This window comes from Argiope bruennichi, chromosome X1, assembly GCF_947563725.1.
Source record: "Argiope bruennichi chromosome X1, qqArgBrue1.1, whole genome shotgun sequence".
Taxonomy (NCBI): Eukaryota; Metazoa; Arthropoda; class Arachnida; order Araneae; family Araneidae; genus Argiope; species Argiope bruennichi.
The window spans coordinates 132,116,015-132,134,409 of record NC_079162.1 but is presented as its reverse complement, the minus strand read 5'-3'; the positions used below and the strand labels follow the sequence as shown (position 1 = coordinate 132,134,409).

At 26.3% G+C, this 18,395-nt stretch overlaps 1 protein-coding gene across 1 annotated transcript in view; it reads right to left on the bottom strand.

Annotated features, from left to right (window-relative positions):
• Nucleotides 1-18,395, bottom strand: part of LOC129958786 (endoplasmic reticulum mannosyl-oligosaccharide 1,2-alpha-mannosidase-like) — a 43,854-nt gene that overhangs the window by 24,807 nt on the left and 652 nt on the right. Inside the window, exon 2 of the mRNA XM_056071461.1 lies at nucleotides 12,549-12,803. Coding sequence (XP_055927436.1) covers nucleotides 12,549-12,803 — 255 coding nt within the window. The remainder of the gene's footprint in view (nucleotides 1-12,548; nucleotides 12,804-18,395) is intronic.

The window sequence follows — 18,395 nt, the reverse complement described above, 5'->3', positions numbered from 1 at the left end:
TCCTTATTGAATTCTCAACATGAAAAAATCCTCATAATTATATTTGTTAATCAAGAAAAATTTTGAAACCTAAGAAATTAATTAAAAATTCTGATGTGTTCAAAATGAAATCAAAAGTTTGTTCGTGGAGTCGTGAAATCGATAGCTGAAGATTGGACGATTAAGGCAGCTAATGAACAACCTAAATTAGAGATTGAAAAAATGAAATAGGTCCAACTCGAGAAAGAAACTGAGCTAGAAAAGTCAAACTAAATAAATAAATCATTACCTGATGAATGAAAAAACGCGCTTCTTAGTGTTGAAAATTTAATAAAAATGCATAAAAACACAATTTCTGTTGGGGCATTGAATTTGTTTTTTAATTCCTTGGAAAAAGCATTCACTACTAATGAAGTTCCTAAAGGCTTACAAGCCGCGATACTATTTAACTTCCTGCGGATTAAAGCCAACAACATTTACAATGCAAATGAGGAAGAATTGTCACATTATATATATAAAAAAATTATCTTTAGCTAAATTTCAACCTGTACCTCGAGAATGTTCTAGGAATTTCAAAAATGCTCAAAGCTTATCAAATGAAGCGCATGTGCAATTTGTATCACGATTAACTTTAACATTCGAATACTATTGTCAAGTAAGAAAAAACAAGAAGGATTAAAAAAAAAAAAAAAAAAATACGATTTAACTGTAGCAGATAAATTGTATGAAATATAGGATTTCAGAACGAAAGAACATACAGGTGTCAGTGACGGGAAAACATAGTTTCCACCATCTCAGTTAGATTGTGAATGTGATTTTTTTTTTTTTTCATCTAGTGGCAAATCATTATCTATACTTATATAAAGCTCAATGTGTGTGTGTGTGTTGGCGCTCTACAGTCCAGGCCATTTGACCTACAGCTACCAAATTTGGTACATGTATACCTTAGAGGTCTGAAATGTGCACCTGGGGTCCCTTTTTTTTGAATTTTTAATTAGAATTTTAATTATTAATTAAAAACTAACTTTCACGCCAAAAAAATCTTCCATTTTCCCCACCGCCAAATGAGTAAGGCTTCAGTTTTTTTCCCCAACAGTAATGAGGATAGGGTTAACATTTTTCGGCCGATTATTTCAAACGATTCTGTTTATTTTCTTAATGTTTTATGCATTTAAAATCAAACATTGTTAATTAATCGATCTTTCAGATTCATTCTGAAGTACTTTTGAATTAAAATAAAACAGAATAAAGGAAATTAAAAATGTCTAATCTGCATAGCGTTACCCCAACTGGGGTAGAAAAATTAGCCAGTTGCGTTACCGTAACTGGCATTGAAAATTCACGCATGCGCATTGTGTTCTGATTGTTGACAATATTATCAACGAATGATTTTTGATTTAAATTATTTTTAGGTTAGTTGCATGCTTTTCTAATTAAATTGTATTTATGTTAGTTATATATTTTTTTGTATATGCTTATAGTTTTAAGTACATCGTTTTTTAAGTAGCTTTTTTAAACCTGTTTTCGACCGATAATTTAAAACGATTCCTTTTATTTTTTTAGTGTTTGTTGCATTTAAAATTAAACATTGCTAATGAATCGATCTGTTCATGATGAATCTGAGAAAATTTTGTTGAGAAATTCTTGAGATATTACATAAATAAAGAAAGATATTTTTTATTGCCCATAAAGTTTAAACGATCAGTGACTCTGTTAGCAGTAATCATATTATAAAAAAATGCTTCGTTTCAGTAAAAAATATTATTATATTAATTGCAGATTAATTCTTTCCACTTTAATTTAAAGCATAAATTCTACGGGAGCTAACAGAAAATTAGAGAGATACATATCACGCTATGACTGAAGGCCTTTATAATATTATGAGTGAATTATATGACTATCAAAATTTGAAGTTTTAAAATATTTTGATGAAGAATCTATTAAAGTAGGAATTGCGTAAAATATTTAATTATTAAAATTGAAACGAACATTAAGATTGGCGAATCAGCTGGTCGTCAAAAGTGGCTAGTCTGAAATAATTCCTAAGTATACAGTAAGGAAACGAAAGCAACAGGTCCTCAAAAGCAAGCAACAAAATATGTATAATTCCGTCAAAACAAAAATCAAAATCTTAAAACGGAAAGAATTTGTTATGTATGCAGGGGAAAGTTTTCATACCGCACGCAATTAGGGGTATTCCGATTTTCGATTTAAAAAAAAAATGAAAAATCGAATTTTTGGTATATATAAAAATACTTGCTTTAAGCATGCCCTTTTGGAATAAAGCGTTGTTGAAACACACCAGCAACAGATTTCAATTTATATATAAATGAATTATCGATGTATCTTTTACTTTAAGATATATTCACAATTCACGCGAATTTTTTATGCTTAATTCATTTTAAATATCTTCCTGAAGTAATGATAAAACAGTTATTTAATAATTTTTAATACCTTTGTGAATTAAGTTTCAAAAACATGCAAATAACTGAACTCTACGTGTATTTGTTCGGCAACAGATGCTCAAAAATTATTTAATTTTAAATACATTTTATAGTATTTATCAAATCAATTAATTAAGATATTATGTAAGATATTTATTATTATTGTCATTAAAAAAATACACTTATTTGAATTTGAAATTAATAACATATATGTTTAACAAACTATTCGAATGCTGCCATCATTTTCCGAGCATTTTTTTAAAAAAATTTAATTCTTTCTATACGAGTTTTAAAAGTCTAAATATCTTAACGCATTTCAAAAATAAATTTGTAATAAAATTCGTTTTAAACGAAAGTCCCCTTTAAAAAAATGTTTTAACAATTTTTTAAAACTCTGAAAAATATTAATTTACTATAATAAAATTTATAAAGTTTTTACTGTCAAAATTGGCATTTCTTGTTTTTGTATTGTTGCCCTAGGCAGCCAAAAAGAAAGAGGCCGCAACCAATATATTCTTATCAAAATAAACTTCAAATTAAAATGTAATTTTCTTTAGTAAAGAATACAAATAATATATTTTACAGTAAGATAATACACTACTAACAACTAAACTTAGTCGAGATTTAAAAAGAAATTGTTCCACGAAAAGAAAGAAAATTTTCTCAAAATTAATATTATAGATAACTTTCAAATTCTATGTTCAAGATATAAATAAATATAAAAACAGGAGAGCAAAATAGAAATTTTCAGTAGTGAACTGGAGTTAAAAATTTAGTATACGTATCAAGCTTTATGTGATCTCATGCAATCTGGAGTAAGAAATGTAACAGCCTTTAAAGTCTTTCAGATCTCCTTACAATAATACACTCAAAAGAGATATTAGTATCAGCACTTTTAACGCAAGACAGAATTACAATGCGAAAGCTGAATCGTCAGCCAAAAAATCCTTTCTACATATATATGTTATGCACTTGTTCTAACATGTGTTTTTTGCATGAGGGGTAACAACATATGAAACTTTACTGAACTGAAACTTTATATAAATGGTCCTTTTTGTGAATGGAAATCCCTTCCCCTCCGTCTTAAGGTGCACAGGAAGTGCAATGGAAAAGAAATCAGCCCTTCCTAAAGCGCTGCTCATTAATGGCTTTTAGAAATTCTAACTCCTTTAAAAATTAATTCGAACCCTCGTTGGTCTGGATCGAACTTCCGAAACTTATCGAATCTTCGAACTTTTGATAATGACCGAATTTTTACCACAATCGATAATCAATTATGGCATTATTTTACGCCTGGATTTCAAGGTATTGTTTTGTTTATCTGTACAAATTATGTTCATATTTTTTTTTTTTTTAATTTCTTAATCCGCGTGCTTTTCTGCAGTATATGCTTTTATATTTTTAAAATTATATAATTTTTCTAGTTTTATATTTTTTTCAATTTCATAATATATTATTAGAAAATTTTATCTTGTATTTAAGTTTAAGATTATTTTTAATTGTAGAACGGTTCATATTCATTTCATAGCTATGTAAATTTTGACGCTCATCGAACTTGATCGATTGCTCGGTGATGGCGGGAATTGATGGAATTTTCGATAATTTTGAGTATTCGATAATGATCGAATTTTCAAGATACTCGAGAATCAGTCCTGGCAATATTTTATGAGTGGATTTCAAGGCATTGCTTAGTATTTAAGTGGGAAATATGCGATGTTTTTTTTTCTTTTTTTTTCTCTCTTTTCTTTTTAATCCGCATGCTTTTTTGAAGTATGTGCTCTTATATTTCTAAGTATGTATAATTTTTCTAGTTTTGTATCTTTATAAAATACTCTGTTCCAATTACATAATATATTTTTTATTAAATTATTTTATTTTGCATTCAAAATAAAGATTATTTTTAATGATAAATGTTTGTTACTCCTTTTTATTTCAGTTTATATAAATGGAATTTATGTTGCCCTTTTTTCAAATTTTCACGCAGTTTAAAAATGTTTCCTTTTTTTCCCTACTTTTATACATGTGCTTTTTTTTTTCTTTCAAATATGTAGTATTTTGCATTGATTTAAAAAATCCTGCATTTAATTGACTTAAGAAATTCTTTGTGGAAGTACCATTTTTTTATTTTTAGGATAAAGATCATTTCTGTAGTAAGTTTTCAATATTTTATTTTCTCCTTCATTTTAATTTTCAATTTTTTATTTAATTTTGAATATTATAATACGCCGAAATGACAAAATTAATGATAATATATAATAGCGTATTTTTCATTTATTTGACAATGTTATTTCATAATTGAATGAAAATTTGAAGACCTTTTCTAAAATTTTTAATTTATTGTATCATTCTTCCGTAAATAAACTTCCAATCCATAATATTTGCTATTCATGTTTTACTCATTTCGGAATTACTTCTTTCGTTTCTTTGATTTTTAAAACAGTAAATTGTAAGAAGGCTTCTTTAATTTTAATTATCTATTCGACCTATTGTTAAAATTTTTTGTGCATATTTAAATTAAAACTGCCAAAAATACCTTTAGTATAAGAAAAGTAAAGTATGCAATTCATATACGGAATTAATTTTTCAAGACATTAAACTTCAGATTTTGAATTCAAGTTTTATCAAAGCTACTTAATGTTACCTGTTAATGGCAATGTTATGGTTTTTTTTTTTTCTTTTCCTTTCTTTTTTAATGAGGAATGAAAGAAACTGACGTTTTCTGAATCAGACGGAAAGAAGATAAAATTTTAAAAATTACTATATAATTGAAAAAAAAAAAAAGGAAAAAAAGAGGAATATGATAAATTGTAAAATGCAGCCACTGCTTTGACACTGACACATTTTACTGAGCGGGATTTAACACAATTATTTTTTTAATTATTTGTACTGAAAAAATATATTATTATATAAAATAAATATATTTATTATATAAAATAAAAATTCTTTTTATTTGGAATCGTTTTCATTAGTCAGTATGTTAATAAAGTTATTTATAATAGCAATAAATCAATAATGAAATTGCGATATAACGAGAAATATCGGTATATGCTAGACAATATATCGCAATGATGAAGTTCGGTCATTACCCAGCCCTACTCGTAATCGTCCAAAACGGTTCGAAAAAACTAAATATGAAAGTGAGACAGAAAAATAGCTTGTTTCTTTATTGCATAAAAAAAGAAAAAAAAAAAAAATGTTTTAGATGTATAAATTTCAAAAAGATGGTATGAATGGAATTTTTAAATTTTTGTGGAATACATCAAACCTTATAAAAAAAAAGCTGCCCTTCTCTTAAAAAAAATTATAAGAGGCCTGTTTACCTATAATGTATAGAACAGATTAATTTCTCGAGTTTATTATTATTTTTTAATTATAGTGTGTTTTGTTGAATGTATCGGAAATTTTTTATTGTTAAATACTTATTAAAATAAATTGTTTCGGAATTATAATAATCAGTCAGTATTTTATATCCAGCTTAAATAGTTTTCAAATTAATACCCAAAATTCATACTTTCGCTTTCGTAACAGGTAGTATGATCGATTTGAAGTTCGAAGGAAGAAAAGGGAGGGAAGGATCATATATATCTTTTATTTAAAAGGAGACAGGAGACCAATTAAACTTTAAAATTATACCTGGTTATATTTCTATAAAAGTTGGGCTTTCTAATTAATGAAACATAAATTTTTACGTTTTAATTACAATTCCCATTTCCGTAGATTATTGAACTCTCAGAGTTAGCTGAAAAGTAAGGAAATTCGGGGAAAAAAATGTGCCATTAATAATAATTTTATGGAGAGATTGCAGCTCTACCCCCCCCCCCCCCCCTCCAAGGAAGATTTACCACTCAATTTAAGATATTCAATTGGACCAAAAAAAGATATATTCTGCATATAGATGCTTTTATAAGCAGAAATAATGATGAGACGCAGTTCTCGAAATGCAATGCACCGCAACAAAATGTGTTGAATACGGTTTTGGACAGTTACAATTTGGTTTTATATTCAATTTTAGAACGCAGAATAAGTTTAAAAAAAAGGAAAACTGTACATCAATCCAAAAATTTTCATTTCGTTTTTTTTATCGAATTAGAATGAAATAAAATTAAACACCTTTCAGCATTTTAAAAATTTTAAATATATATGAAAAAATGAATATATAAATTTAAGGAATATCATAATAAATATGAACAGAAATAGTTAAATTGTACTTAACTTCACAATCAATTTGTAACTATAATCGAACCAAAATATTAATTTTTAAAGAGAAATAAGCTTTGATTTCCCTAAATATTGTACCTACGCATATAGTTCCAGTTACAAAATTTCATTAAATAAGGTGGGCAATTGTCTAAATGCACTTTGAATTTTATAGAAGGAAATTATCTAAAAAAATAAATTTTCATACGATTCTTACAGGGAAAAAGTGTCAATGAATAAAATATTTTTCTTATGTTCATCCATACAAAATTTCACATTTCTATGTACAAAATTTGCAGATATGTTTATTTTTAAATTTAGAGGAACTCATCACACATTTAAATGAATATATATATATATATATATATAAAATGATATTTTAAACCCTTAATTTAATCCAAATTAATTTCCAAAGCCTTATCTTAATTTAGCCCACAATAATTTAATTCTCTTATTTCCTGATCCAATTCCACTTCCTCTACTTAATTAATTCAAGGGAAGCTTTATAAAATTGCTGAATTGGCTAAACGCCGACACTTTCACACGCTCTGCGTGAAGGGACAAAATACAAATTCTTCTAAAAGATTCCTGTGTTTCCCTTGCTTTTTGATTGACATGCCATGGAAATCCCTATTAAAACATCACAGTATATAAGACAGGAATAATTTGTTTCTCTCTCTTTTTACGCCACTTCTTGACAAATCTGTTGGTGTGAGGGGAAGTGCTTGTCCGCGTCGCTTAACATGCCTGCCTGTCTGCCTCTTGGGAGAGAAAATGAAGCGAACTTTAAAACTTCAATGAGTCTTTCTGTCTTCGAAACTTCATTCTGCATCAAACAAAATAATGCTTATATATATATTAAAAGAATTGAATCATCAGGATTTCAAAAAAAAAATTTGCTAATCGCGCAAAACTTTTCCACTTTGATCGGTCGACAGTTGCAACTTCAGTTTTATGAAGAAAGGAAGGGAAGCTTCAGAAACCGAACATTTAAGTCTTATCCAAGAAGCACTAAAATGCTGATGAAGAAAATTAAATTCTTTGCTCGCACTAAAAGAATGACATATTCAGTAACAAGTGGATATGCTGACGATTTATGCTACACGTAATCGTAATGCCGGCTTGGATATAGAAGAAAAAAGTATAATCTTCTAAATTGTCAGCAACTTTGTAGGTAGCGTATTTATAGAAATGCTTAGCGATTACAGACTACAGAATCCTTATTTTCCCGTAGAGGAACGTGACGAGAAGATTTCAAGTTACCATCATGCTAATGTTACGAACAATGCCGTGCTGAATCTTTTATCGAATATTACTCATATGAAAGATTTATGTAATGAATGCTTGATAACTCAATAATCTAAATACCTTTTTAAATTTTTAAGAACTAAATATGTACGAAAATTTTTTAATGCTGTACAACGTATCAATTTTGTTTTTGTTTTTAATTAAAACGAATGAATAATAAAAATGATGTTGTGTGCTGTTTCTCCTGCTGTCCTTGTATACTTACATAGTTGTATTATTTTAACAATTGTCGATGCACTGATCATTCGGATATAATGATCACGTCGGTCTAAAGTGATTACTACAAGCAGCGACCACAGTAATATCATTTTAGTATTTAGAGAAAAGACATTAAATATTTTTTAATAAGCACTCTCTACCCAATAAGTAATTGCCTACAAACTTTTAAATAGGTATCATAATTAGGAGATTTCATGATGAGTCAATAAATGAGTTGCATTTGATTTCTATAAATGCAACAACAAATAAGATTCGACAAGGCTGGAATGGAAAGTTTAACTTTTTTTCAGTTCAAACTCATTATATTTAGAAATCAAGAAAATTTTATCTGCAACCTTAAAAAAGTAAGAACTAAAGCATTTCTAGGTGACAACAATAATAAGATTTGACAAAAGTGCTATGAAATTGGTGACAGAACAATGCCATGCTCTAACTGAATTCATTCCAATTGTCTAATTCAATTTTTTGATCTAATTTTTGACCAAAAAAGAATAGAAACATTTATAAATTGTCAGATTAAAAAGAACAGCATCTTATTACTTCTTATTTCTGAAGTTTTTAGTTATTTCTGAAGTAATGCATCAGACCCGCTTACACAACGGTTCTTCGGTGGAATTGGGTCTCGAACCTGAAATTCTCCGGTTCCGAAGCAGAGACCTTATCACCAGGCCACCGCGGCCTCAAATGAAAAAAGTATTGATTGTACTGTAGTTTTCAAAAAGTATTTATTAAAGCCATTGCAGGATAATAATCATTGTTTCAGAAAGCATTGAAAACTAATTTTTAAACAATAATTTAAAAAATTCTAAAAATGGCATTCATTCGAATAAAATTGGTATAATTGATTTAAAAAATATCCTCAAGATGATGAAAAAATAATATTAGAGTAATAATATGCTTTGATGTTATGGCACAAACAAGTGAAAATTCTGTTTATTTTTTAATAAAAATTCTAATTAAATTTTGCAAACTCTGTTATCTAACACCCAATAAGCAACTTCCTGCCAAATTTCATGTTTCTAGCTTCAATGATTTATTCTCTGCATTGTTCTATGCACAAACCATTATACAAAGAGTAAAATTTCACCGGAAAACTAAAAAAAAAATTTAAAGTTATAAACAGAGAAAAAGGTTTTAAGTTAAAAATAACAGAATTTGAACTTTAAATACTAAAAAAAACTACAAAATCTAAACTCTATAGCTTTTTGTTTTTTTTTTCAGTTTTAAATACCCAACTTAGCAAGGTCCGCCCCCCTTTATAAAAACTAAAATTTGGCACGGTTGAAAAACAAATAATAATTTTCAAAAGAATAGGGAACATTTAAAAAATATATATACTGTGAAATAAATTTAGATCAATGAAAACCTAAAATTTCAAATTAAAATTTCATCAAACTGGAATTTATATAGTCGATTAACATAATTATACACCACAATGAATTGCATTTCAATATAATTCAATAAACCACTTTAGTGGGCTGTTCCAAAACAACATGTTAATGAGAAAGGTGACTAAATGTGAAATGCATTAAAGAGGTTTCACTATAACAAGAATAAAAGGAATTGTTATATATAACTTTCATATGTGGTTTTTTTTTAGTAGATTATCCTATGTTCAATATATCTACTTTGCATACCAAATACACCTTACTTTATTCTTAATTAGTTGCCTTTGGGGACTAGTCTTTCCACCAAGATTAATTATGGCTAAAATTTTTTAATTAAATCCTTTCAAATAACTAGTCTTAATGGCTTCTTCACCTAAATATTTTTCAAGCTACAAATTTTGACAGATTTATATTTCATACTATTTTAGAAGCTTTGTGACATTATGCTCATTTCATTATGCATTTCCCATATTTTTTGTCAGCTCCCCTTAAATTCATAAAAAATAGATTCACTTTACTATTTCTAATCTTTTAACAATGTAACAATTTCAAGCTTAAAACAATTTAAAATTAGGCATTTTCCTCTATTACTAGTATTTAAAATATAAATTTAAATAATTTTTAGATAAGAATTACTTACCAGAGTTAAGTAAACACATTGCTTGCATCCCTTAAATCTGCTTAGCCAATAACGATTTATGATAAAGATAAGATAGAAATTTGATTGTAAAACAAAAACAAAAAAATATTTGCAACTTTAACAACGACTTTTATCAATAATGTGTTGTTCCAGAATTCTTAAATTATTGCCTTACAGTTCATGATACATTTGATATTCATTCAGAATTCTAATGATTCTTGTTGGAAAATATATTTAAAACATTTTTTTAAAATACCATAATATAATTGGTATCACTGAAAATATAATTTTTTTTTAATTTCATGGTAATGTAAAAATTATTTTTGTATTGTAATATTTTTGGTAGTTATCACAAAGAAAACCCGACCCTTTTGTTTTATTTTAAATTTAATTCTAATTACAATTTCAAAAAAATTGAAATGGGTTTCATATTTCCACCTTCCAAAGTATATATGAGCCAAGTTTGATAACTCTAGGTCAAACAACATAGTCTGTAGAGAATAAACACATGTTCATCTTTATTATAAGTATTTTTCATTTATTGGAGTTAACCCAGGTATTCTTCTTTAACACCCCATAAAGGGTTATACACTTCCCAAGTATAACTAAAATTCTTCACCATCGAAAGAGCAAAACATTAAAGAACTTCGAAAGATTTCTGAGAAAAAGTCTGACATAGTCCATATTTTATATTGTCTCTTCAAAATTATCATTACAGTATTTCAATGAACAGCAGTCATAATTGCTTTGCTGAAGAAAGCCATTAAGTGATATCTTAACAATTGTTCATACCTTTGGATTCCTTACCAGAATCCTTCTTTTTTGTCATATATATATATATATATGTAATGATATTTTAAACTTTAATTTCAACTTAATTAATTTCCAAAGTATTATCTTAATCTAGCCCATAATAAGTTCATTCTCTTATTTCGTGATCCAATTCCACTGTCTCTACTTAATTAATTCAAGAGAAGCTTTATAAAATTGCTTAATCAGCTAAACGCCGACACTTTCACACGCTCGTCGTGAAGGCGTAAAAAATGTCCAGTAAGCACATTCTTTTTTAAAAGATCCCTGTGTTTCCCTTACATGTGATTGACATGCGTCAGAAATCCCTACCAGAATCTTATTAATATATTGGCACTGTGGAGAAATATTTTCCCTATCAAAATCTAAGGTTATATAAGGTGAGGGATAATTTATTTCGCCCTTCTTCCCCACTTCCGCTTTTGGCCGCGCTGTGGCGGACGCACAATGTCCGCGTCTTTACTTGTAAATAATTATGCTTTCCCGATGGATTAAAAAGAATTTAAAATTTTAAACAGTCTCTTCAATGTCTTCAAACTGCATTCTGCTTCACAACAAATAATATTACATATATATATATATATATATATATATATATATATATATATATATATATATATATATATATATATATATATATATATATATATATATATTCTTTTCTTGATACATCTGAAAATCAAAGCTTTATAATTATAATTTCATTTTACTGTATTGTATTCAATAATGGGGAATCAAATATATATATACATATATATAACCAATCTAAAGTAAGAAATATTTTGAAAACGAAAACGAAATAGTTTCGGAATCGCAATTATTTCTTAATCAAACTAAAACCACAAAAGGAACAGGAAAAACATCATAGTATTTAGAGAGCGCAAATGCAGCTACTTCTAAAACACTGACGAATTGAGACAAAAGTAATAAAAACCAAGTTAATAGGAAAATCAAATAAAACAAAAAAAAAAAAAAAGAATGGATTAAAAAAAAAAGGGATTTTTTTTCTGTGAAGGAATGCAGAGTAAACAGTATAATAATGATTCTGCATGACCTGAAAATACCCTGAAATTAAGTCTAAGAGATGTACTATTTTAACAGAAAGTAAAATACAAAACAATAGATTAGAAGAATACATCCACTAATAAGCAAAAATACAATAACAAAAATAACAATAATACCATATAATAACACTCAAACCAGTAATGCAAACAAAAAGGAAAGACAATACCAGCACCAGGGACATGAGGAATCATTAGTCTGTTTTGTATGCATTCCTTCACAGAAAAAAATTCCTTTTTTTGAATCCCTGCCTGAAAAAGTCTACAGGCCAGATTCTTTCTTTTTTTTTTGGTTCAATTTTAATTGGTTTAATTTGATTTTCCTATTAACTTGGTTTTTATTACTTATATATATATATATATATATATATATATATATATACACCTCTCAAGAAAATTAAGCATTTTCACTACGCTATGCACTATGTTTCCTGTAAGGGATATTTTTAGAATTTGTAATTATTTGATATTATTTAAAAATCCATTCAAATTTCACACATACCTTAAGCTTTGGTACATTTTCCTTTTCTATTTTTTCAGCAGCAGTGCTAAGATGTTTGTCAGATTTTTCATCAAATTCAAAGTCAATCACAAAGTCTCTGGTCTTTGCTTCTTGAACTTTTTTATGCTTATCAGTTTTAACACCAATTATAAAGGAACTATCAGTCCATGGAAGTAGCACTATTACACACAATATCACAAAGAAAAACAGCATGCCAATCATAAAACGTTGTAGTCTAGACAGTTGATTCCATAACTAAAACAGATATTAAAAGAGCGTTAAATGCAAATATTAAATGAAATTCATTTCAGATTATAAAGTATTTCAGTTAATTAAAAGAAAAAAATCTATTTCATAAAATGCACTTGCATAAATATAATTAAATGAATGCAATAAACTAAAAATGTATGTATCATACTAAGTTAAAATACTACATTAATCTTCTTTTCAGTGGAACTATTTCTTTTCCATTTCTAAAATTCAATTCAAGAGTAGAAAATTCATATTTATATGTAGATTTCATTAACCAATCATGAATAAAGTATTCTTAAGATTTCATAGATATTATTAAAGACAAAACAAAAAGGCAAGCTCATTAATTTTAAAACATAATTTTTAAAACCTGAAAGCAATAAGATCAAAATAATATGGTGCTTGAATGGTTAAAAAAGAATCTCTGGCAAAGAATCTAAATTATTTAAACTATTCTTTATTTTGAAATTGATTTTTGATCAACTCATCTTAAAATGTTGCTTTTATGAGCATGCTATCAAAATTGTTACAAAAATATAACTTCTATAAACTTACAATAAATGTTATAAATGTATGAAAAAAGCATTGATTAAAAATTGAAACATCAAAAACTACAAGCAAATGAAAAACAAAATTCAGAAATCTAAATTTTTTAATGATTATGAAACAGATTAGGCAATAGATTGCTAACTATGCAACTTTGATTTCACTAATTAGTTTTAAGCTTAAATCTGATAATTTTTCAATTTGAATTCGTCAAATTTGAATTCCAACTTTAAAGGATATTTTGATAATACATTTATTTTGAAGATCAATATGTTCCATTTTAAAATTCTATTTATCACAAAATTGGTAAATCATCTAATGTTCTTTTAAAGAGGAAAAAGGTAAAATTATCTTGTACAAACACAGTCACAACAATTCAATTCGCCATGAAAAAATAATGAAACTGGAACTTCAATAGCTTTAGACTAAAATATGCAATATAAGATTTAGTTATTTACCTTAATCTGTTAATGCTCAATTTAATTTTAAAAACATAGATTTCAGAAAAATTCTTCAAAATTCTGCTGAAAATGCCAATAAAAAGTAGCGATGGATTAGGATGAGAAAAAATTATTTTTTAAAAAGTCATTTTAAAATATAGTAATTTTTTAAAAAGATTATTTTTGAATTCTTTTTATTACTTCAGAAATAAATAAAAAATTTCAAAGTGATGACATTTTGATTTCTAAATCTGACTAATGGGTGGTAAATACCACTTGAAAACATATTAGTTTGTTAAGTAAAGCATAATAAGACACAATGGAATGCATCATTCCATTTAGCTAAGGAAATAAAATGTATCTATCTTTAAAAAATATCTTATATTTTAATGGATTTAAAAATTTAAACAATATAACTAAAGATATTTTAGCATTAATTATCATATATCATATTTTATGAAATAATTTCTTCAAGCTTCCAAAAAATAGCACAATCAAATCTCAATTCATTCATTATTGAAACAAGTGTCAATTTTTTCCCCCTTTAGGAATCCCTATTAGGGCACATTTGTCATTAAGTATTTTGAAGCTATTTTTTTTTCTTTCTTTTTTCTTTTTTGAGCTTTAAGGGATAACAAAGCTTTTCAATCTTACATAAAATTCACATTTAGTTTACTAAGCATTTATTTGAACTTAATTTGCTTAGATAATCAATCTTATGCTCTGAATTCAGAAAACTATTTTTACTTTATTATTTTACTATAAATTATTTTTAGAAACAACTAGACAGCAAGGAATTTTCAGGTACAAACATATTTGTGCTCTTCTCAAGAAATTCTTTGATTTCTTTTACTGAACTTTAAAAATGTGTCAATATTTTAAAATAGATAAAGATGTGATAAGGGTGTGACAAACCATGATGAAGTTTGCTGACTTAAGAAAATATATTTTTGATGGTGCCTAACACACATACATGCTCATATTGTGAAGTATAATATAATTTTTGCTTAATTCAATTCAACTTACATTCAAACAATTTTAATTGGAAATAGCTTGAACATAAGATTTAGTGGTGTACACAATACAATCTAAGATTCTGGAAAGTGATGAGAGATTAAACAATAAAAAGATTAAAAAATATTTACATAAAATAGCAATCTAAAAAAATAAATTTTATAAAGAGAAATAACAAAAAATTTAAATGACCTTTTTTAAATAAAAGAGCAACAAAAATAGTCTTAGTTCATGTTTGTTCATGACAGTCTTAGTTCATGTTTGCTCTAATATGGTAGAAAGCAATTTTAATGCATTAAATTATCTTTCATAAATTGCTGAGAATAAAAGTAATACTAGAAGAGACAAACAATTTTTAAATCTGAAGGTAGAACATTTCATAATTTAAATAGTTTTTTTTTTAAATATCAGCAAAATTCAAGCATTTATCATTTGAATCTAGAATTATGAAAACATTGTAATTATTCTGATGGGGGGGGGGAATAACATCTTAGTGAGATTCTGTAATGACTCATTTAAACAAACATTTTTTGAAAGAACCTGAAAACTAAAAATTATTGAATCATCAGAGCAAATATAATATTTATTCTATTAGCATTATGATTATACATTTATAAATACATTTCACCTCAATACATCCAGCATAGACAGAGATCTCTTAAGTTTTTATGAGAGCATAATTATGCAATATTTCCATATAGCATGAAACTCTTAGAGCTCACCTTCAAAGAGAATTTAGTTAAATATATATTTTGTGGATTAACAAATAATTTTCTACAACTATCATAACACACCATAATGTTGTGAAGAAGTTAAAAAACTCTTGAGTAAAAGTAAGGCTGTTAATGACAGAGGGAAAAAAAAAAAAAAAAAAAGAGAGAGAGAGAGAGAGAAAAGCAGGATGGCTGGAGCAGATGCTGGGTTTTCAGATTATAACTATATTTGACAAGTACTGAAATTATAAAAATCATTGCTATATTGTTAAAAACCATCTCATAATTTTAAATATCTAGTATTATACAGGAATTTGGATGACATGAGAACTGAAATTTCAAATTATATTAGAAATAAGACATGATAATAACAGAGAATAATGACAATATATAATACAATATTTAAAATTTACTTTTACAATACATAAATGAATGAGATTCATTTCATTACTTTTTTCTTCTTACTTTTAATTTAATTCATTCTTTTACCTTACTTTTTTTCCTGACCAATTCAGGTTTTTATTAAAAATGCTTTTAGATTTTTTATGAAAATTGACAAAAAAAAAAAAAAAAAATCATTTAAAGATTTTGTTTGATAGCATCTAAGACAAAGATAAAATTCACACAAATTATAAAGCAATTCCAAACATTTCCTCAAAATCTCATATCAAAGTATGCAACACTGCAATATATATATAATTGTTAATATATGGATAACATATCTGAAAATGATTGCCATATAAATATGGTTTTGCTACTACATTCTTTTGGCAGAGATAAACTCTAAACATTTAAATTTATAGAATATAATAGTCAAAATAATTTCGAACAAAATAAAATAAAAATGTTTTGATTTTTTTTAGAAAAGCTTAATTTCTGATAAGTAAATTTATGCTATCACTCAATTATTTAAAAATTTCTAGGCTGAGGCTTTTCAGGTGGCATATAATTTCATATTAGATTAGGAATGCACCCAATTTATTTCAATAAATTATTTATTATCATTATTATTTGACAACTAATCTCATTAACTATGCAATCTCATGCATGCAGACTCTAGAGAAACAATAGATATTTAAAACAAAAATATGTGAATTTACTCATAAATATAAAAACTTATTTTTGAGTTTGTGACTAAAAAGTTGATTTTGTAAGAAATAGAATCAAACTTTTGCTTAGTAGCAAAAAAGCATTGCTAAATCTCCAGAGACAATATTTTCTTTCAATAAATAAAATTTTTTAACTAAATGTCATAAATATTTTACTTCTTTTTATCATACACAAATGAAACAAATTTTATATCTGACAATTATTCAGTATGAAAATTTTAAATTTTTATTTCTTTCATTTGTTTTATTTTCATTAGTTTAGAACATGCTATTAGTAAGAAAACCATAGAGTCTATTTGTGACAGGATGATGGTCCAGAATATTAGAAGTAATAATTTCATGCAAATTTTACTAACCCAAGTGATACCTTCATGATATTATGTAGCATTCAGAATAATGAACAAATAGTAAAATACCATATGCTAATAAGTTATGTACAAATGAAATTTGTATTTTCTACTCTGTATATAAAACTGTCATGGGTATATTTGGGTCATAATTTTAACTAATACTATAAAAATAGGGAAATATCTGACTGAAGAGCATAGCGAAATTGAAATTAAATGTTTAATTGAGAACTCAAAATTTTTCTTACCTATAAACATTCTCATATATATATTAATGAATTGCATTTTTATGATTAAGGGTTTGGGTGGATCCTCTTGGCGTCTTTTTGAATTCTCGTAAAACGAGTGGCAATAACGTCGCCAATTTGGCAATCTAGACAGATTTTTTAAAATTTATTTTTATTTTATTTTTTATTATATTTATTTTATTTTTATTATTATTTATTTATTATATTTATTTATAATTTTATTATCTATTTAATATATTTATTTTATTTTTTATTATTTCTGGCCTTTAAGTATCGTTTTTTAAATGAAAAATAATAATAAATATTCAATTAGTAGTCAACTTGGCGAGATTTCAAATAAGTCGCCAAGAGGTGGGCCCATCTAGGATTTCAAGGAATATGTAAAGTAAATAAAACTGATTATAAATTCAGGCTTTCTTTTTTAAATTTTTGGAAAAAAAATATTATATATTTATGAAGAATTTGATAAATTTGCAGGGAAAAATTGTTTTGAAATTCTCTAACATGTATAAGATTAATTATATATATACCAAATGTATTTTCTATTCAAATTTTTAAAATAATTTCCCACAACAAAAAATCTCCTTTCATGAAATTTTTTTTTTTTTTTTTTTTTTTGATCAGCATGATTCAAGAAAATTACAATGGAAGAAAAATATCAAACATTGCAAACTGAAAGCAATAAAAAAACTGCTGAAAGCAATAAGAATGCTCATTGCATTCCTAAGGTTGATAAACTATAATATTCATTTATGTATTGACCATATATTGGATGATATAGCTAATTTTTAAGAAATAATCATAAAAAAAAAGGTAGAAGGAAATGTAAGGTACACAACATCAAAAGAGAGGAAAATAATAATTTTTTTTTTCAAAAACATCAATCTTCTGCATTTTTTATTAGTATATATTTTGTTTAATTATTTTTAATTTTAAAAGTTTTAAATTAGTTTGGGAAATGCTGATATATATATTTAAATATATCTTTTCCTACTAAAATGCGAATTACATAATAAATATAAAATAAGCTACAGAATTGATGCAACTGTTATCGAAACCCGGAAACTAAACTAAAAGGAGGGGCATTTATATACATAATTATACGCCATGTTTTGAATGCTCTCTGTGAAATCTGAAACAAAATGCTATTTGCATAAAAAAATATTCTAATACAAAAT